The sequence below is a fragment of the Sorex araneus genome, chromosome 9, assembly GCF_027595985.1.
Source record: "Sorex araneus isolate mSorAra2 chromosome 9, mSorAra2.pri, whole genome shotgun sequence".
Lineage (NCBI taxonomy): Eukaryota > Metazoa > Chordata > Mammalia > Eulipotyphla > Soricidae > Sorex > Sorex araneus.
The window spans coordinates 32,673,606-32,696,230 of record NC_073310.1 but is presented as its reverse complement, the minus strand read 5'-3'; the positions used below and the strand labels follow the sequence as shown (position 1 = coordinate 32,696,230).

At 40.3% G+C, this 22,625-nt stretch overlaps 2 protein-coding genes across 2 annotated transcripts in view; one reads left to right on the top strand and one right to left on the bottom strand.

Annotated features, from left to right (window-relative positions):
• Positions 1–14,749, top strand: part of GNPAT (glyceronephosphate O-acyltransferase) — a 39,653-nt gene extending 24,904 nt beyond the window's left edge. Inside the window, exons 6-16 of the mRNA XM_055147093.1 lie at positions 300–375; positions 644–795; positions 2,603–2,733; positions 4,397–4,620; positions 5,373–5,615; positions 8,551–8,630; positions 10,312–10,452; positions 11,534–11,630; positions 11,716–11,809; positions 13,094–13,155; positions 14,468–14,749. Coding sequence (XP_055003068.1) covers positions 300–375; positions 644–795; positions 2,603–2,733; positions 4,397–4,620; positions 5,373–5,615; positions 8,551–8,630; positions 10,312–10,452; positions 11,534–11,630; positions 11,716–11,809; positions 13,094–13,155; positions 14,468–14,511 — 1,344 coding nt within the window. The 3' untranslated portion in view covers positions 14,512–14,749. The remainder of the gene's footprint in view (positions 1–299; positions 376–643; positions 796–2,602; positions 2,734–4,396; positions 4,621–5,372; positions 5,616–8,550; positions 8,631–10,311; positions 10,453–11,533; positions 11,631–11,715; positions 11,810–13,093; positions 13,156–14,467) is intronic.
• Positions 14,750–17,293: 2,544 nt separating this feature from the next.
• Positions 17,294–22,555, bottom strand: EXOC8 (exocyst complex component 8). The gene has a single exon (XM_004620316.3). It carries the CDS (start codon positions 22,427–22,429, stop codon positions 20,249–20,251), a length of 2,181 nt encoding a protein of 726 aa, XP_004620373.2. The 5' UTR covers positions 22,430–22,555; the 3' UTR covers positions 17,294–20,248.
• Positions 22,556–22,625: the final 70 nt, after the last annotated feature.

The following is a 22,625-nucleotide window of genomic DNA, read 5'->3' as shown; positions in this document are numbered from 1 at the left end:
ACCAAGTACTCTGGCCTCTGTTTTTTTTTTTATTTTCTTCTTCTTTTTGTTTAGTAAATACTGTATGAGACCTTATTTATATTCTTCTGAGTGGACTGTTTCCTCCCTCCCCCTCCCTGCCCACCCAGTGTAAAACCTCAGCAACCCATTTACACTGTGTGAATCTCTTATTTAAGTTTCAGTCCAGCAGTGTTTGTTCAGAGGGTTGGGAGGGAGTTGGGAAGAGGAATCAAAAAAATCATTTGTCACTTTGAGAGTAGACAATGGGTTTTGTTTTGTTGTCTGTTTTCTCGTTAAAGAATGGTTATGCTCCTGTTGAATTTTTCCTCGAAGGGACAAGAAGCCGCACTTCCAAGACACTAACTCCTAAATTTGGTAGGTTCCTTCCTGGTTGAAAGAAAATTAGAAAATCTAGAGGCTCCGGTGTGATGTCATCATAGCTTCTAATTGAAACTTGACACTTTTTTTTGGCCAGGGGTGGTGGGGGGAGAGGGGGATATTCTTTTCTTTGTAAATGTAACTATAACTGTAAGTTTAGTTGTTATAGGCTTCCTATGTGATGTACACTTCTCAGGTACTCCTATTTATGTATATGTTTGCTTTACTCTTCATTATGTATTTTAAAAATAACTTCTGTTTATAGGTCTTCTGAATATTGTGATGGAACCATTTTTCAAAAGAGAAGTTTTTGATACCTACCTTGTTCCAATTAGCATCAGTTATGACAAGATATTGGAAGAAAATCTTTACGTAAATGAGCTTCTAGGGGTTCCTAAGCCAAAAGAATCTACAACTGTACGTAAAAGATAGCCAGTGTTGTTTTTATTGGAATTTAGGGAAAATAGTGACAGTGACAGTGATCTCTAAAATTAAACTGTTAAATATTTCAACTGGAAATAGCTTTTTGTTGCATATTCACATATTGTTTCTGTGTTGGCATACTAAAAATCCCTCTAGTTGCTTCATTTTTTGGGTGTTAACTGTGATAACTATATTAACATGCTGAAGTAAAAAATTGAGAAAATTCTTTTTCATAGATGTATTTAAAGAAGGAATGTTGGGGGCTGGAGCGATAGCACAGTGGGTAGGGAGTTTGCCTTGCACGCGGCCGACCCAGGTTCGATTCCCAGCATCCCGTATGGTCCCCCAACACTGCCAGGAGTAATTCCTGAGTGCAGAGCCAGGAGTAACCCCTGTGCACTGCTGGGTGTGACCCAAAAAGCAAAAAAAAAAAAAAAAAAAAAGAAGGAATGTTCCCATGGTCAGAGCAGTAGTATAGCCGGTGGCCATTAGCCAAGCACATGCGCTACCTGAGTTCAATCGCCAGCTCCCCACATGGTCCCCCAAGCCCGCTAGGAGTGCAGAGCCAGAAGTAAGCCGTGAGCACTGCCAGGTGTGGCCCAATCCCCTTCCCCCCTAAAAGGAAAAAAAAGCAATGCTCCCTTGCAGGATGACAGAAGGAAAGTTTGCAAGTATAATTCAATACTTGTCAGCTCTCTTTCCAGAATAGTTAGAACGACAGTTGGGAGTGGTGGTTCTCAGGTTGTACTCAACTGGATAGACCCAAATATCCTGAAATCTTGGCCCCACTCTCGTGATAATTCTGCTGTAATTGTCATCGTTGTGGTATGGCAGGCCCCGTGTTATAAGGAGTCTTAGACATGAGTAATTTAAAAGCTCTCCAGGTGATTCAAATAAGAAGGAAAGTTTGAGAACCTCTGTTTTAGAGTATGTATATCCTTTATTCTGAGACATTACACTTTAGACTTAGGAGGAAGGAAATAGAGGAAACCATAATTGAAGTCACAGTGTATATAAGATATGTTATTCCAGTAACTAATAAGCCTGAAATTGGATTTTGGTGTTTATGAGATCATTGTTTTTTTTTTCACATTGTGGAAATAACTTAAAAAGAATAATTTTTAAAGAGTTTAATAGGATTATTGAGAAAAATGAATTTCAGAAATATCAGCAAACATCAGCAGACATTACATGATATCAAAGGTAGTAATTTACTAATTGAAAGAAAATAAGATTGAAGAATCAACATAATTATTTATATGAAATGTTAAGGCTTTTTGTGAATATATTAACTGTAAATCATTGTGTTGATTAAAAAGAAAGATACTGTTAACCAGTTAAAGACTAGACTCACCAGGATATACTTTAAATACTGAAAAAGAGTCCTACATTAATGTGTACTTTGAATGGAAATTCAGTTTATACTTTTTTTGAAACACAATCAATTTCTTAATTTTATTATAATTTTAGTCTTTCATAGATTATACTGGAGCGATAGCATAGCGGGTAGGGCATTTGCCTTGCACGCAGCCCACCTGGGTTCGAATCCTCTGTCCCTCTCAGAGTCCTGCAAGCTACTGAGAGTATCCCGCCCGCATGGCAGAGCCTAGCAAGCTCCCTGTGGCGTATTTGATATGCCAAAAACAGTAACAACAAGTCTCACAATGGAGACGTTACTGGTGCTCACTCGAGCAAATCGATGAACAACGGGAGGACAGTGCTACAGTTCTACTAGTTTACTCATTAAGTAATTTTTGAATTTATTCCTCTTTGTTTTATGTTCCCTGATGTGATACTTTAGGGATTGTTGAGAGCCAGGAAGATTCTCTCTGAAAATTTTGGAAGTGTTCATGTATACTTTGGAGATCCTGTGTCACTTCGATCTCTGGCAGCTGGGAGGATGACTCACTGCCCGTATAACCTGGTTCCAAGGTACAGGGCCTATGTTTTCATAACTGACATAAAAACGTGAAAATGTGAGTGAATTGTGATTCTTCATTCTATAATTGAAACTGGGTTTTTTTAAGACACACATTATTGAAGAGAAAGGTTTAGAGAAAAATAATACATTTGCAAAAAATAAAATTAGCTTCAGGGTGTATTTGTAAAATACATGAAATCAGGCATTGCTCATTCTTCATAGGATAACCAGCATCTTGCTAACTTACAAATGGGAAGAAGTATGGCATTATGAACAAGTTGTGTGTGTAAACATATATATGTGTGTGTATATATTATTGAACGCTATTAGTAAGCCAGATACAATATGTACTGTTTTAATTTTTATCTTACAAAGGGTTGTATACTACTAATGGTAGTGAGTTCTGTTCTCAAGAAGTTTATAGTTTAATTGATAAGGATTCAAGGGGATGTATTCTGTTCTTTCAGAAAACAAGAGCAGGTACATATTTGTGTTTAAAGGAAAGAGAAACCATTTCTCATTAGTGCAGCATTTCATATATAGGAGCTGGTGTGCCTCATTAACAGATTTGTTAGCTATGAAAATGGTCGGTGAGGGGGCCAGAGTAATACTACAGTGGGTAGGGCATTTTCCTTCCAGGCAGCCAGCCCAGGTCCAATTCCTAGCATTTCATATGGTCCCCTGAGCACCATCAGAAGTAATTCTTCAGTGCAGAGCAGGAAGTAGCCACGGAACAGTGCTGGATGTAGCAAAGAAGAAGGGAAAGGAGGAGGGAGGGAGGGAGAGATGGAGGAGCGGAGGGAAGGAGAAAGAAAAGAGAGGAAAGAAAATGGTTGGTGAACTGCTACAGATGTCATGTGCCTTTTTTATGTGACATGCTGGAGCAATAGCACAGCGGGTAGGGCATTTGCCTTGCATGCAGCTGATTCAGGTTCAATTCTTCTGCCCCTCTCGGAGAGCCCTGCAAGTTACTGAGAGTATCTCGCCCACACGGCAGAGCCTGACAAACTACCTGTGGCGTATTTGATATGCCAAAAACAGTAACAACAAGTCTCACAACGAAGACGTTACTGGTGCCCTCTCGAGCAAATCGATGAGCAACGGGATGACAGTGATACACTGATAAAGTGATGCCTTTGGTGGCAATAAATTTTACTGGACTATGCTTTTTATGACATAGGCTTTGTCTTTATGAATCTAAAATTGGATACTGGTTTGTTTTTATTTTTTTGTGAGGGGGACACACATGGCAACGCTCAGGGCTACCTCCTGGCTCTGTGCTCAGGAAACACTACTGGCAGATATCGGGGGTCCATATGGGGTGTTGAGGATCAAAATGGGTAGGCCTCACACAAGGCACACACCCCAGACTCCATACTGTCACCCCAGCCCAACCTTTTAATTTGTTATTCTTCAATCTATTTGTCTCTAGAGTATGTCTTTTTATGGAGGGTGGAGAGGATAAGCAAGTACTTTACCCATTGTACTATCTCTCTGGCCCCTTAAGGTATAATCTTAGAATGTGACTTTAGAGAATTCAGTTTGCAGAATACATGGGAAGCCTTCTAGAGAATCTTTCATCACCCATCCCCTGTCATCTCTGTTGTCTCTGCTTTGTTCACATTCTTCTAGGTAGTAGGGCTGTAATTTGTTCTTCTGTATTCTTCTTTTCAGATATATTCCTCAGAAACAATCAGACGACATGCACGCCTTTGTCACTGAAGTTGCCTGTAAAATACAGCTTACGCAAATTCAGAATCTGGCTCTGAGCCCATGGGTCCTGGCAGTTGCTGTTCTGCTTCAGAACCAGCCATCTATGGAAATTGATGCTCTCGTAGAGAAGACTCTCTGGCTGAAAGCCATAACCCAGGCCTTCGGGGGGCTTCTCATTTGGCCGGGTATGTATGCGGCGTGTGTTTAATGAGAATACTTGTTTTATGTTAACGTCGCAGTATAGAAACTTCATGGGAGTAGCGTAGTGCTCAGAGATGAAAACCCAACCTTTTTCCTTACTGAAAGACACTGTTGATTATTTGATAATGGTTGTTTGCCTGTCATCTCCCCTACAAGATTTGGAATATCTGGATGAAAAAAGTCCCATCTCTTTGACAACTAGCAGAGCGGAATGTAATTTATCTTTGTTTGTTTTTATTTATTTATTTTGAGGGTTTGGGACCACATAGAGTAGTCTTGAAGGGCTTTGGCTCTCTGCCCAGGGCTCACCCCTGGAAGTGCTCGTGGCAGTGCTATTCAGGGTCAGTGGAATGCAAGAAGAAAAATCCCTGTTCTCTCTCTCCGGCCTTGAAAATAATCTTCTAGTACTCCTGTTATACTTACCTTTTAAAAAATTACATTATATATTGATTTCCAAAGTGGAAATTGATACACATTTCAGAATGGCTGATAGATTTATGGCAGATAAGAAAGTATGTTACATGTCTTTAGATTTAATATATGGAAATAGTACCTTAAAAAATAACCTTCGTGGGTGCTATCATGATACTGTTTAGAAGAACTTAAAACAAATACCTGATACTCAAAGTAAATAACTCAGAATGAACACAATTGATTCAGAAAAGACTCAAAACTCCCAATAATGACTCATCCCATTTCTCTGTCATTTGCCTAAAACTATTATTTTTATGTGTAGATAATGAATCTGCGGAAGAAATTATCCAGTCCAGCATTGCACTGCATTCCAATGTTGTCAACCTTGCTAACGACCAAGTGATTCTGAAAGTGGACTCTGACGACTCAGAAATGGTCCATGGACTTATGTTCCGGCACATTACTCTTCTCACATTTTCAGCCTATAGGAACCAGTTGCTCAACATTTTTGTTCGTCCTTCCTTCATAGCTATGGCATTGCAGATGATATCTGGGTGCAGGAAAGGTAACTTTGGGAAATGTCTTGAATTTTGGAAGAAACGTGGCCATGTAATTCCATGTAGTGCACAACATTTGGAGCTTTCTACAACCCACCCTTATTAGTCCAGACCCTAACAAGAAATGGGGCCTGCGTGCTAAAAAAGTTGGTTGTTTTCCCTCTAAGTAGATGAGGATTTGTTTTGGCAATTGAAAGGGATTTAAGAAATCAACTCCTTTTGTAAATAAGAACAATTTTGCTTAAAAGTTGCACTATGGAAGGATCTAGAATTTCCTTCTGTGCTAGAAAGCACAATTCTCCATTTCCTGGTCTGATGCACTTTTTTTTGTTGTTTGTTTGTTTGAGTTTGGGTTTCTGGGGCATATCCCGTGATCCTCAGGGGCTGTTCATGGGTCTGGGCTCATGAGTCACCTCTGGAAGTGCTCAGGAGATGGTATGTGGAAATAGGAATTGAAAGCTGGATTGATGGTATGCAAAGCAAGTGCTTAACCTTTGCTTTTTTGTCTTATTAGCAGTAATGAGGCTTGAACTTAGGTTTCAGGCATGTGAAACAGGTGCTTTGCCATTGAGCTACATCCCAAGTCACGGATGCTCTTTTCTACTACAGCAGGTCTCTTACCTGAAAGAAGTAGTCTAGCAGTATCCCAGTTCTTAATTGACGCACAGTAGCATTTGAGGTGCAGTGAGGAGTGCAAAAATAAATAAAGGCCTGAAAAATATCTTTTCTATCCAGACTCCAGAGTGAAAAGCTGGAGAATGAACCCTATCCCCCAGTTTCTGATTTGGTTGACCTGTAGTACTATCCAGACATGGAATTTTTATCTTCTTTTTCCAAAACTCTGTAGGTAAATCTGAGGGAAAAACCAAGTTGAGAGGTACTGAACTCACCCGCACACTTAGAAGGAACCTCAGGTCCTGTGTTCATGTTCTCATTTAGTGAATGAGGAAACCAGGATCCATGGCTCTCGGATTATTTTGTTTTGGACAGTATTTCTTCTCCAGAGCCATAGTGAAAATTGCATATATGGGGGACCACAGCAAGTTAAAACTGGGGGCGTTAGCTGATAGGACAGGGAATTTTCAGAAGGATATAGGTCAGAGGATGCCATGGACAAAAAAAGTTTGAAAGAAACTGGTTTAGGACAGAAAAAACTTAAATCTTTATCTGTGTTCTTTCTGTATTGGAATTCTTCTGCAACTAAGGGGCACAGACATGATCTTCGAGGGTGTTGCCAACACCCTGAAATTGAGTCACCATTTTGTATATGAGTCTAGACAGGAATTAAAAATATCCATTCCTGGGGCTGGAGTGATAGCACAGCGGGTAGGGCGTTTGCCTTGCACTCGGCCAACCCGGGTTTGATTCTCAGCATCCCATATGGTCCCCTAGCACTGCCAGGAGTAATTCCTGAGTGCAGAGCCAGGAGTAACCCCTGTGCATTGCCAGGTGTGACCCAAAAAGCAAAAAAAAAAAAAAAAAAAAAAAAAAAAAAAAAAAAATCCATTCCTGACCTTCTGTACTGTGGGTTGGGGAAAATGAAATACCTGATTTTTAAGGATTGTGGAATCTTGCTCATTTATCAATATCTGAACCCAGTTGGATTGACACATTGAACCTTTGTCTAGCAAGGATCTCTTGCAGAATGAGACAAACACACACAGACTCCCTAAGCATTAGGGTACTTGGGTACCCATATGGATTTATTCAGTACAGCATCACTCCCGACCCTGATCCCCAAAACGTGAGTTACTGTTTAAGTTGACAGACACATTAAGAATAGTAAGCACATCAAAATTTAGTGGGTACATTAAGAACAGAGACTGGGATATTTCACATGGCCAGTCAGCAGACACCCTTTAAAGTATAGAGTCTTAACAGTTTCCAATTTTATTTTAGCCTGTGTTGTCCTCTACGTCCAGAAGATTGTTTTAGTTTAATCTTTCCGGATGCAGTTTTGCTTTTCTTTAATGGATTCTATTCCTTCCTGTGTGCATTTTTGCTGCCCATTTGTTTTCTAAGCCCTCCACTGTTCTGCCTAGGAGAATGTGGGGTTAGGAGTTGGCTTTTGTTAGGTGTATGACTCCCACAATTAGACTGCTTTGGTGCTGGGGGAGGAATCATGCTCCACGTGCTGCAGCAGCACTGAGGGCTTATTCCTGGCTCTGCACTAAAGGATCACTACTAGACAGACTCAAAGGACTGTTCAGGGGTCAAAACTAGTTAGCTGCATGCAGTATTACCAGCTGTATTATCTCTCTGCCCCACCTCATCAGGCGCATTGATTAGAGGACTATTAATTTAGTTCAACTTTGCTCTACGTAGGGGCTGGAGAGATAGTTCAGTTGGGAGGGCATTTATCTTGCCTTTCAGCAAACCTGGCATCCCATATTGTCCCCCATGCCCCCCCCAGGAGTAATTCCTGAGTGTAGAGCCTGGAGTAACTCCTGAGGACCACTGTGTGTGGCTCAAAAATAAAACAAAGCGAGGAAAAAAACTGCTACATTAGGGGCAAGGATTTCATTTATATTGCACACATGAAACCTTGGATTCTGTTTTGGGCAGTGCATGAACACAAGTCTGGAAGTAGCTCCTGAGAACTGCCAGTCATGGGGCGAACACACACACACACACACACACACACCTCCCTCCCCCCATGCTAGACTGTGCTATAGGGAAGTGTTTTGCATGAGGGGTGTTGTAGGAGCCTCCCCAGCAGTGCTGGTGTCTACCAGGATCTTGTGGTAGCAGAGATTGAACCTGGGGACTTTGTAAATATAAGGCATAATCCAACCTTTTGAGCCATCTCCTCAACCCAAGGGGCTTTAATTTATGTCTCTGATATGTGAATAATATGCCTTTGAAACACTGCATTTTGGAATGCATTTCTGCCTGAAAGATTAAAAGACACTGTTGTAATTGTATTTATGAATTTCTTTCCAGAGGATGTGTACAACTGCTTTTGCTTCCTACGTAATGTTTTTTCAGATGAGTTCATCTTCCTTCAAGGAAACGGATTAAAGGTAATTTTTTTTGTGTGTGTGATTACTGTATAATTTTTACCTATGGAAATAAGAAAATTAAAACCATTTAATAGCACTGTAGCACTGTCATCCTGTTTTTGAGTAAATTCATGAGTAAATCTCGTGAATTTACTTGAGCAGGCACCAGTAATGTCTCCATTGTGAGACTTCTTGTTACTGTTTTTGGCATATCGAATACGCCATGGGTAGTTTGCCAGTGCGGACGGAATACTCTCGGTAGCTTGCTGGGCTCTCCGAGAGGGATGGAGGAATTGAACCTGGGTCAGCTGCATGCAAGGCAAACACCCTACCCGCTGTGCTATCATTCAGTCCTTGCCTATTCTCATTTTCTCATTTACATTATAAACTTTCAACTTTGAAATCAAAATTATATTACATTAAACTTTATTCTATACTTGGATCTATTATGGTAATAATTATGTCTCAACTGTCAATAATAAAACTTTTTAGTTGAATCACTGTGATAGGCCCTTACGAAGCTGTTCGTGATTAGATTTCAGTCGTACAGTATTCTACCACCCATCCCTTTGCTAGTGTACATTTCCCAGCACCAGTGTCCCCAGGTTCTCTACCATCACTCCCAACCCCCAACCCCCTGCCTGCCTCTATGGCAGGCGCTTTTCTTCCTTCTCTCTCTCCCTCTCTCACTCTCTGTCCTTTTGGGCATTGTGGTTTGCAATATTGATACTGAAAGGTTATCAAGAATATCCCTTTATAAAAGTAAATCCTTATCACCAAAAAGCAAGTGAGTTCTGAAAATGTTTGGTGTGGATTACAGATCTGTTTCTCCTTTCTTTAGTTCTATGCATAACAGAATTAAATAGAATCTTGAACATTTATAGCCAGCAAACTACTTAAATTCTTATTTTAATCAGTAATTGAAGAATAATAGAGTGAGTCATTTTTTAAAACATTAGGGCAACCACTATAAATGAACCAACTCTGTTTTTTTTTAATAAAAAAAAAAAGCCAACACACTTTCCTGCTAGAAACTTGTTGAAGAAAATTGCGTCTTGTGTTTGTAAATTAGAGAGTATTGGTCTTGTCTGGTGGTTTAAACACCAGACATGAAAGAGTAGGCTCTCAGGACTAGGCTGCTGGTTTTCTGGGGAAGGAGGATAGACAGGATAGAAAGCAGGGTCGATCTCTGTCTACCATGCTTAAAAGATTTTACTCACTAGAGGAGAGTAGTGGATTTTTAGCTTAAGTATTATTTTGAGTATTTTCAGGACTTACATGTACCTTTTATTTAAATTTAAGGAGTATGGTTATGCAAAGGGAGAGAAAAATCTATACCCAAGTCCTAATATCTAAGGTTGATAAGTTGTATGTTTACTATGTTTAAGATTCAGTTTTTTATTGGGGGGACAGGGGTGATGCTCTAGGACCGTGCTCAGTGGTAAGATTCAAAGCAGAGTGCGTCATGTGCAAGGCAAGTGCCTTAATCTTTATATTACCTCCCCAATCCTAAGACTTAATACCTTAAGTATTAGCATAAGTATATCTCTCTGACTGTTGTCTAATGGCCATTGGGGAAGGGTTGTGGACATAACTAGAATTATCCTGTTCTGAGGGCAAATAGCTGGCTCTACATACTGTGCTCAGCAGTGAACCTGCTAACCTAAATTGAAAGGCTCATCTGTTATCTCCCTTCATCTAGGACTTTGAAGAAGGCTGTTGTCTGCTTTGTAAAATTGAGGCCATACAAATAACCACAAAAGACATCATAGTTACAAAGAAAGGGGATGAAGTGGTAGAATTTTTAACAGGGCTCTTTAAACATTTTCTGGAATGTTATCAGGTATGTAAATATTTTCAAATTATCCCACATCTTTCCATACCATATTTAATTAAGACTCTTCCACCCTGTAATTATTTCTAATCTAGAGAACAGGTTTCTTGCCCAGGTGAATGATCGAACTAGAGAGGTTGATTAATAGGATGAATGATTTAACCTCTAAGTGAGACCTTGCTCCTTGAATCAAGACACTTGGTCCATTACTGACCCAAGGGAAATAACAACATAATGATGCCATGAGCACAGTATTCCACAATCACAATATATCCAAGCATTGTCATGCTATTTCTTACATCTTTTGTTCATCACATGTGGCAAGGTATTTATTTATATTAGATACTTAATAAATGCAAAATTTGAATAATGCACAAAGTCTGTATCTATATTGCTAGATGTTAATGTCAGAAAGGAAAGAGTGTTTTATGCTTATATCTGAGGAGTTTAAAAATTTAAAGAAAGGTTTGTCTGCTCAGGGAAAATTGTGCCAGCATACAGGGAGAGTCAGGGCCTTGTGCATGTTTGAGAGATGAGGACATTAATTAATTTAGCTGTGCACTAGAGGCCCTAGTACCAGCTTCCTAGCAAATTTAAGGTGTGGTCAAAACAAATAATTTGTGACAGCCTCTTTCCACAAAATCCAGAACTTCATAGGTATTTAATAAGTACTACTTCTATATTTAAGCATTTTTTTAATGGTAGAAATCAAACGGGCCAGAGGATATGGCCTGTGCTAAATGCATTCCTTATATGCAGGTGACCTAGGTTCAGTCCTAACACTGCAAAATAAATACATATATGCATATGTAATCAAATACTAAAGAGCACAGCATAATCTTAGGTGGTTTTAGAGGGGAAAAAAGTTTCCTAATAGTAATTATTTGAAACCCATTAAATTAAGAATATCAATACTATAAACTTTTTTTCCTAGTTGTAAACAGTGATACAAACTTGAGCAATCTCCTAAAAATTACGTATCCTTTCTAGCTATTCTGCTTTAATATATTTCTTCAAGAGAGGAGGTGTAAAATATTTACTGTTGTATTGTGTTTGATGCCCTTTCTTTTTCTTTGATCTTTCCAATCAGATCATTTGCAGATACATCCTGAAGGGAGATGACTACTTCACCGAGAAACAGTACTTCACTGAAGTTAGAAATTTTGTTTATCAACTTCTCGATCAAGGTTAGTCATACTTCTGAACTGAATAATTTCATTTAGTTAAGAACAGAAAGTAGCCCACTTAAAGCATCCTGCTCCTCTCTTTTAGGTACCACGCAGTGTTATGATGTTTTATCTTCTGATGTTCAGAAAAATGCCTTAACAACTTTTGTGAGGTTAGGTGCGTTGGAGAGGACTAAGATGTAAGTACTGGGCAGGTCTCCTCTGGGCCCCAAAGAGACAATAATGGCAAATGACAGTTGAGCACAGAATCCAGAGAGAGATGGTAGACATGTAAACAAGTAAAAATTTTATAGTGTTTATTTGTTTTCTCTTCTTTCCATCTTCTGTTGAATAAATTTACATGTAAATTTTATGTCATCCTGGATAAAAACTATGTAGGGGTCAGAGGGATAATATAGCAGGCAAGGCACATGTCTGATCCAAGTTTGATCCCCAGTGCCCTGTGTCCTCAAGCACTGTGAGGAGTGATCCCTGAGCACTGAGTCAGGAGCAAGCCCTGAGGTGTGGTCCAAAAACCATAAGTTATATAAGAAGCAAAGAGATAAAGTACTTTTGGCTACCATTTAGCTTTGATCTAATATTGAAATTTATAGATTATTAAATGGGGGAATATAGTATAGTGTGTGTGTGTACACTCACATAAATATACATACAGATGTATATTTATACCATTGGGTTAAAAAAAACTGAGTAATAAAGCTTAAAGTGTGTGGCCGAAACAAACATACAAACAAAGGAATGAAACATAAACATACAAACAAAGGACCAAGAGCAACTGGGGCCAGAGCAGTAGCACAGTGAGCAGGGCATCTGTCTTGCCCACAGCAGAGTCAGATACAATTCCCAGCACTCAATTTGGTCCCCTGAGTCCTGCCAGGAGTGATCCCTGAGTGCCGTGCCAGAAGTAAATGGAGAGCATCGATGGGTGTACCCAAAAAGCAAACCTAATAAAAGAGATATTTCAACTAGGTTTAAGTAGCTTTTGAGGATGCTGACTGTTTAGTTTCTGTTTCGTTTGGGGTCTCAACCCAGCAGTGCTCAGGACTTACTCCTTGTTCTGTGCTCAGGGATCACTCCTGATGGGCGCTGGAGACCATACCAGATGCCAGGGATTGAACCTGGGTCAGCCATATGCAAGGCAAGAACACTGCCTGCTGTACTACCTACCACTCCAGCCCTGAGGATGGTGATTTTTAAAATGTCTTACTATTGTGCTGGAGAAATAATATGGAAGATACTTGCCTTGAAGGCAGCTGCATCGGCCACAGCCCTGGTTCAGATCCCTGGCATCACATATGGTCTCCTGAGCAAAACCAGGTGTCAGCTCTTGAGCATAAAGCCAGAAATAACCCCTGCACAATGCTAGGTGTGGCCCAAAATCAAACAGAGAAGTAGTCTACTACATAATGAAAATTGTCTGCTCACTTTATACAATAAAGAAAACGTATTACTTTTTCTCATAGGAATAATGAATGTGTTTTTAATGTGAATGAACCTGCCATGTCCAAATTAGAAGCAATGCTTGGTAAGTACAGTTCAATAAAATATAATGGGTTTTCACGTTGTAATGATTAACTTTGTAGTAAAGCAAGAAACTATACTATAAGACAGAAAATACTTTATCAAAATGAATAATAGAGGAATCTTCTTAGGAGACCCCGTTTCATACTGTGGGAAGCTACCTGCCCTTTTTCTTTCTTTGTTCTCTTAAATAAGATCTAGTTTGGAATTAGATAGGAGGGTGAATAGTAGAGTTTTAATATAAACAGATAATGATATCATCTAGAATTTTCCCAAGGAATCCAAGGAGAAAGTGCAGTGAACAAGGAGAAGCATCATGTATATTCCTATATAACTAATAGGGGTTTGAGATCTACACCCTTCACATGTAATCTTGAGGGACAATGAATGAGAAATACCTTTAATTTTATTCTTTCTCATTTTCTTTCCTTTTTTCCAGATGAAGGGTCTGGGTTAGTATCACATAGATTTTCTGAAAACAGAGATTGGGGGAATAATCCAACCTTTAATATTCTCATATCTTTTGTAAGCTTATAAAGAAATAGGCCATTCCCCCAAAGGCAGGGTTGTTTATAGTACACAGTAAGAATTAACTTTCTTGATTCTTTTCTATACCCTAAATGGGGGGTGGGCTGGGGGGAGGAATATTTTATATCTATCTATCTATCTATCTATCTATCTACCTATCTATCTATCTATCTATCTATCTATCTATCTATCTGTCTATCTATTGATATAGACATATAAAAGAATTCTTCTCTAGGAAAGATCTGGGGTAACTTTACAAGGGAGGCAAAGTAGAACGTAGATATTAGTGAACACTAGATCGTTGGATGGATATTCTTAAAAGTAATATCGTACTTAATCCTAATACAGCACATTTGTCAAACATGCATGGAAAAACCATTTGCTTTTGAAATTAAGGTCATACCAGGATGAGGCATATGCTAAAAAAACTGCTGAAGAAAAAAGAGAATGGCAAAGGAATGGTTGAAATAGAAAGGTGAAAGTGCTGGTTTTATGTTCAAGAAAATAGTATGGTTGAAATCTTAGTGTTCTGTTGTGTCTGTCGTTTGTTCAGTAAACATGAGTAGATTCAAATCCTGGCTCTACGCCTTAAGGTGGTTGCTATCTTGCCCCTCCAACATCTTTAAGATCTGCTGTTTCTGCTGTAAATGGGTTTGGTGTTTATGTGCCTGAAAAATGCTGTGCAATGTTGGATGTTTCTCTTTCTTGTCAGTGACTTAACCAATTGTATGAGACCGAGAAAATGATATGTGATTTCATAAACTGTCTTTTCTTTTTTTGTAAATTAGGTGGTAAGATCCCAGTAGGAAAACAAACAACTGCAAAACTTTAATGATCAGTTATGGAGGTGTGATTATATAAGCGCTGTCATACATGAACTCACGATTCATCATGAATCACAACAAGATAGCCAAGTAAAGGAAGCGACCTGTCTTCTCATTCTTCATAAGATTTTGAAAATGTAGAGAAGAAGTGATCAATTTAGTCAGTCTGTACTCACCACCACAGTGGTTTATAAGGCATTTGTATCAATTCAGTGTGTTTTAAAATAAAAGTCTTTTGAAAACATGTTTGGAGTAACAGGACCCAACTCACATCTATTAAGCTTTTATACTGTTGTTGGGATTAAAGTGTGCAACATGAACACCAAAGGCTGACTTTAAAAGAAAAAGAAAAAAAAGCTATTCAATGGGTATATGTTACATTTCTTGGGATTTTAATTTTTTTTTTTCCTGGTAGGATTTTCTTTAATTAAAGTTGCATCAAACAGTACAAGTTTCTCAGATATATAACAAATTAGCTACCTTACATTAAATGTTGCCATCTAAACCTTAAACTAATAAAACTGGGTTAGAGAATATGTGCACCAAAGAAATTATGAATATAGCATAAATAAAATTTAAAGAAAGAAAAGTTTGAAATTTGTGAATACCTAAACTCTTCCCAAATAGTCACCTCTGGAAGAACATTTAAGCTGAGAATTAGGATGAAAAGGAATCAACTTTAAAGATGTTGTTTTGACACAGAAGAGGACAGAGAGTGTTTGTACAGAGAAGAATAATTGGAATATTCTGATATTGGTTCTGGAGACCTGAGAGGCCTTTATGATAGCAGGAGTTGCAGATAGCAGGGCGGGGGGGGGGGGGTGAGGGGGTGGGGTGGGTAGTGCAGCCAGGTGGGGCACTTACCTTACACATAGCTGACATGGGTTCAATCCCTAGCACCCCACATGGTCATCTGAGCACTGCCAGGAGCAATTACTGAGTGCAGAGCCAGGAGTAACACCTGAGCACAACCGGGTATGACCAGAAAAGCAAAACTTTAAAAATAAAGTTGCAGATGGGTGGCTAAGACAATAGGAATTTGTTTTCTCAGTTTCAGATTGGAAGTCTTAAGATAGGGTGCCAACAAAGCAGCTTTCCTTTTGAGACTTTTTTCTGGACTTGTAGGGGAATGCAATCAATGTGTGTTCATTTGTGTTTGTACATATTGGGGAACATAAATCTGCTGCCTCTCAGTGTCTAAAAAGTTGTCTTGTGGGCTGGAGCGATAGCACAGCGAGTAGGGTGTTTGCCTTGCACGTGGCCAACCCGGGTTCAATTCCCAGCATCCCATGTGGTCCCACGAGCACCGCCAGGAGTGATTCCTGAGTGTAAAGCCAGGAATAACCCCTGAGCATCGCCGGGTGTGACCCAAAAAGAAAAAAAAAAAGTTTTCTTGAAAAGGACACTGGAGTTTCGGTGCAGGTCACTCTTTGGAAAAAAAGACATTCAGGGGTCTAGAGAGATAGCTCTGCCTACAGGGCTCCAGGTTTAGTTCCCACTACTACATGGTCCTGAGTAGGTGCAACCCCCAAGGGCTTCTGGTTGTGACCCCCACACTTTTGTTTTGTTTTGTTTTTAGGGGGAGACACATCCAGCCGTGCTCAGTGCTTATTCTTGGCTCTGCACTTACGAAATTACTCTTGGCAGTGGTTAGGGGACATCAGCATATGGTATATGGAATGATGGGGAGCAAACCTCTTTACTGTCTCTCTGGCCCAGCCACTCACGTGTGCACACACACTCATTTTTATCCTGGTAGATTGTGTAATATTTGTTGAAAAAAAGAGCAAAAGGGGGGAGGAAAAAACCATTAAGATTTTTCACACTCTAAGAAACAACTCTTCTCAGATTCTCCATAGTACTGTAACACATTTGCCCCCCCTTCATTTACAAAGTATGCATTTAATTATTTTTTCCATTTTTAAAAATCTTAAGAAAATGTGTATTGTCCTGCCCACCCACATTAGTTAATTTGAGGCCTAGAACTCAATACTTGACCCCCACCTTCATCCCTTACACTTGCTTGTAGTGCTGCTTACTAGCAGTCACACACTTTAGTTTTATTTGTGGTGCCACAGAGGGAACCCAGAATCTCACACATATGTAGCAGGAACTCTAACTTAGGTACATCCCTGTTTGTAACAAGTATCTTTAAACCAACTATATGACAATTCTATCCACGAATTGCTTTTTCAAAACATCCTGGGGCTAGCAGGTAAATCATTTTCCTTGCATATGGCAGACCTGGGTTCTATGTCTGGCACCTCATATAGTCTTTTGAACCCACCACCAGGAGTGATCCCAAGCAAGAAGCCAGGAGTAGCCCTGAGCACCACCAGTTGTGGCCCCCCCCAACAAAACATCCTGGGGCTGGACAGACCGTACAGTGGATTGGGCAGTTGCCTTGCATAGGCCAGCCTGGGTTTGATCTCGCACTCAAATGGTCCCCAGAGTCCCACCAGGAATGATCCCTGAGCACTGATAGGTGTGATCCCAAAGTTGACAAAACAGATCCTTGTATTTTTTAATCTTACTGGCTTAGGTTATATGTACTAAATCATTAAGAGGCGTACAGATGGCATAAATCCTACTTTATGGAGAAAATTCACATTTCAGATAGTATAAAAAATGAGATCTGATTTATTCTCAATTCTGATAGTTAACACATTCCAGTCAACTAACAACTTCCTATCAGTCCTACATAAAACAAAACCCAATACTTTTCAAACTATTTCTATAACAAGAACACAGAACAGTACATTCTTATTTAAAAGAAATGAAACACTAATATCAATTTTATCCAGTGTAAAAAATTTTAAGCTTTATTTTGACAAAACATTTCAGACTCTTTCGTCACAGCATATCAATAGCAATGTACACATACTATTTTTTATACTACACGTCAAGTCCAAAATTCTGTCATAGGTGAGTTGCAAAATATAAGTGCTGATAACTATAGGTAGTATTTTAAATAAAAAAAGTATTCAGCACATAAGTGAAATGAAGCTTTAATCAAGAAAGACTTAATTCCACAGGGTGTAGTTTTTCATCATTAATTAAATCAAGTCTGTGATTTCAAGCTCAAACATTAGTGTTGTTTGCAGCAAGTAAGGAAAGGCAATTAACTCCTAAGTGGTACATTACAATATGCACTACATTTCTGGACAATTTCTAATAGCATTCAAGTTTTAGAACTTGGAATTTAATGAAACAAGAATTAGAGGAAAAAAAATGAATCTTTTTGAAGAAGGTAGTGCTAATTGCTGTCTTGGCATTAGAATACATTAATAATATTGGTGGTTTTTAAATTGACTTCCTCACAAACTGATTCACCAAAAATGTATTCAGCTATAATTTGATTAAAGAACACACAAAATTTAACAGAAAAAATGTCTACAGTTCCAGTATTAAAAAGATATGAAACAACAACCATTTAAATGAGTAGCACTGTAGCACTGTCGTCCCATTGTTCATCGATTTGCTGGAGCAGGCACCAGTAACGTCTCCATTGTGAGACTTGTTGTTACTGTTTTGGGCATGTCAAATACACCACAGGTAGCTTGCCAGGCACTGCCGTGTAGGTGGGATATTCTCGGTAGCTTGTTGGGCTCTCCGAGAGGGATGGAGGAATTGAACCTGGGTCGGCCGTGTGCAAGGCCTACCCAATGTGCTATGGCTCCAGTCCATTTAAATGAGTATACACTTTTAAGGTTTTACAACTTCATGTCTTGTTTTGATTTCAAGAACCCAGAATTATGTATTTACAAATACATCTAATACAACATACTTTGAAACACTGTGAGTGGCAAAAAAGTATCAAAAAAATTTTTTTTATCAAATTCAAGTTTCCAGTGATCTTAAAGACAAAATTATTAACTGCTTTTGTTCAATTTGAGGTTGAAGTTGTTATACAGAAAACCTAAAGTTTGTGAAAAAAATTAGTCAATTTGTAGCTTTGATAATTTTTAACCTTTTAACTACATATAAATAAAAACAAAAGGGTTCATCAAGCATATGTTAATCAAGTAGCTTTACAAACCCAAAGCCACTAAGAAGTTATTTTGTTTTACATCATTTCCTCAGTCTTAATGCCACTATTTTTATTCAGATAAAAGAAACAATCTTTTGAAGTCATGAGGATCAGAAATGACACTTCTGAACAAAAATCCAACTAAAAATAAGGGGAAAATAGACATTGGTGGACACAATTTCCCTCAAAGTATATAATCAATACAAATAGAAGCAACAGTTTTAAAACTCTTGGGAAGCCCACACTTCTTTAATTTTATTAAATATTAAGTGCTTTGTGCACTTCTAAAAAAACAAGAAAAATAAAGGCTAAAACAACAATAACAATGCAGAGCATCTTAGCATTTGTCAAAGCATCATTTTCTGTGTTTGGGGCATATTTCAACTTTCTGTTCTCTACTTTATTACAATCTCCCACCACCCACCCCAACCCTCAAACAAATTAAATTCAACCCTCAAATAAATCCCTGCTCACAGGAATAAAGAATGAGAACTGGATGGGGGTTGCATATGATTTCTCTAATTTCCCATCCTCCCATACCCTGAAATCTTAATACATACTTTTCTCCTATTTGGCTCTCATTCCCATTGAGCCACTATTTAATTTACACTGAAAGTGGAAGAGGATAGCTAAAATCACTGGCTGTTGCCAGATCCTACATGTCCCATTTTAAAAAAATCATTAAATTATGATAGGGGCTGGAGAGATAGTATAGTGGATAGAGCCCTTGCCTACTCGGGTTTGATCCCTGGCATCCCGTGTGGTTGCCCAGCAGCACGAGGAGTAATTCCTGAGTGTAGAACCATGAATAACCCCTGAGCATTGTTGGTATGGCCCAAAACAACAACAAAAAACCATGACAAAGGTTCAGATAGAAATTCACGCAATTAAGGAATATGCTGAAAAATTTACCAGTCTTTAAATAAACAATCCCAAGTCCAGTATTACAGAGCAGCTAAAGTCTAGGTATTAAATTTATAGTACTGTTTTTATGAAAGCTTCTTAATTTTTTAAAAAAAAATTTATAGTTTTTGGGTCAGATCCAGCGATGCTCAGGGGTTACTCTGGTTCTGCAGTCAGAAATCAGTTCAGGCAGGGCTCATAGGACCATTTGGGATGCCGGCAATCGAACCTCAGTTGATGAGGTTGTATGCCTTGCATGCTAAGGCAAACACCCTACGCACAGTACTATCACTCTGGTCCCCCTCTTACTTTAAAAGGACCAAAGTATTGGACTTTACACATTAGCTGTTTCAAATGTTTTTGACTATTATCAATTCTAAGACCAACTTTTTTAATTCTTTCTTTTCCACAAATTGTTACATTTCAAAGTGGTGAAATGTAACGAAACAAGGTACTTTCTATGATTTTAAGAAACTTAGCATTTGAGTAATTAGGAGACATTCCACAATGTACCTTAAGTGTTGTATTAAAAGTTACAGCTCTCTTGTACATGTATACTGTGACAAAAGTACATTACAACTCTGAATTAAGCTGAAATGCTATAGTTTGACAATACATTCATTATAGACAGCATCACTTAAAAAAATGTTTCAAAACTGTTTGGCCTCAATATAAGCTTTTTCTTCATTTTGGATTTCTGAGAGGTTAACTTTAAGTACACTGTGTGTGAAAGTATAAAGAATATACTAATGCAACTTAATATAAATACACACACACACACACACACACACACACACACACAAGCCCAAGCATCAGACCACTGACATTGTACTCTCAGGATTTACACGAATAAGTCTAGATGCATTCCTCAGATCTTGGAGTTGCTTCGCAGGTTTCCCCACACCTTCTTCAAACCTTTTCTCAACCACAGGGAGGACTGTTTCATACAGAAAGGATGCATTCTGTCTGATAAAAGCTTTCTTCTCTGGATCCTGTTCACACCGAAGACTGTAATCCACATGTTGAACAGCAACCAAAATGATTTCTACCAGACTTTCCAGAAGTACCATGTGTAACTCTGGGAAATACAGCTTCAGTGCCTCTTCCAAGAAGCCCATAGTCTGTTTGGTGAAAGCAACCACTGTATAACTTAGGTTCACCCAGCAGTCATCCCCTGTGTATTGCTCAAAATTACTCACCCCACAGCTCTTCATCTCCTCTTTAAGTTTACCCAGGGCCTCTGGAGTCATCAGGTTCATCCTCCTCCACATTTCCTCAGAATTACGATGTTTAGTGGCTTCAATTATGATTTCTTTGTAACTGTGCAAAGCCCCTTGGATGTCTTTCACCAGAAGGGCATGGATGATGAAAGTGAGGTCTAGTCCAATATCACCCAGCTGCTGACAATGCTCTTTTGCCACTTTCACACATTCAGCAGCTGTAGAGAGACTTTCCTTACTATCAAACACTTGCTTGCTAAAAGCATCTACAAACATGCCCATGGCTGATCTTGCCCAGACCACAAAGGCCGAGTAGCATCCACTGTCAGTACCTGCAAAATCGGTCTCAAATTCCCGCGCCGTCTCAAGCAGGCTAGTAAAGAAGACATGACACAACTTATGAATGTAGAGCAAAGTGGCACCTTCAATGCGAAGCTGACGGATAGCAGTGTGCACGGCTGCTGCTCTATTTCTCAAAAATAGCTCACAAGCCTTTGTGCACTGGCCAAGGCGGATGAGCTGAGAAACTGCCCTTCGAGTTGCCTTGGGACCACCTCTGAGAGAACGATCTGGGGAAAGCTCAAAAACCAGTACTTCTGTGAGCTGTCGGACACGCTCATCCACTTTAGCCCTTAGTTCTTTCACAGGTGGTGGACTGGGCTTATCTTCCAGGTAATGGTTCAATTTATCCAGCAGGTCGACTGCCCCTTCAAAGTCCCTCTGGGCAATACAGACATCCAGGTCTTCAGGCAACTCTTGGATCCATTCCATGGAGAGGTCAACCTTCTCTTCTTCTACCTCAGGAACAGCGGGTTCATCATCTTCTTCCTCGAATGGATTACTGGTCTTGACAGGCACCTGGGGTGGCGCTCGAGGGGCCGCCGCCTCCTCCTGCTCCCTTCTTCTCTTCTCGCTAAGGGCCCTTTTCGTTTCCTCCAAAACTTCCAGCCACTCGCGTTTGATTTTAGCATTTTCTGCCTGAAAAATACGACTCTCAGGAAACATGAGCAGCTTGAACATGTCCTTCATGGGTGGGTTGTCCTTGACATTGACCACAGCCAAACCATCTAACGGATAGAGGGCGTTGTACCGATACATCCCCCGCCGCTGTGGCAGCCAGGTGGCCACCAGCAAGCAATCATTCATAAGAAAGCCGTGCACTCGCTGCAGCTGGGCCATGTGGTCGGCCTCGTATTCCACCAGGTCTCCGTTGTACACCAAGTACTGTCCCGGCGTCTCCAGCAGGTGCCTACAGCCTTCCACCTTCTCGAGCAAGGTGGTTAGAGTACGCTGCTTCCCTTCTTCGCCGGGACCGGAACTGTCGCGGGAGGCGACACCCGGGGTCGGAAAAAAGCCGGCCTGGCCCCGACGGTGGTCTCGACCCCCCGCACCACCTCCTCCTTCCTCCCCTCCAGAGGCCGCGGCGGCCCCCGCGGCGGCGGCGGCGGCAGCTGGCAACAGTGTTAGCGGGATGCTCTCCAGGCTGCTCTTCTGCTCGGTCAGCAGATGGCTGAGCTGGTACATCTCGCTCTCCAAGTAGGAGATCTCGCGGGCCGTCTCTATAAACTGCCGGTAGTTTTGGTAGACGTTGCGCTTCAGGTTCTGCGCCGTCTCCTCCGCTAGCGCTTGGATGCGCTGCCGGTGTTCCTGCAGGTCCCGGTCCCCGTCTGACTGCTGCGAGAGCTGCTTCACGTACAATCGCGCTTCAAAGCCTCCCGATTCTAACTGCCGCCGCAGGCGGTTCGCCCCGCTGTCCGACATCGTCATCGCCATCCCAGTTCGGGTATGAAGCAGTCCCTGTCACTGTCGCCGCCGCCGGTGCCGCCGCTATGAGAGCTCACGGAATCCCGGCTATGCTCCAGAGTTGAGGAAGCGGGCTGGAAGAGACGAGCGCGCCTGCGCCCGGGCCTGGACGGCAGATATTGCGCCTGCGCACGGCGTGGAGCGCAGAAGGCGCGTGCGCAAGAAC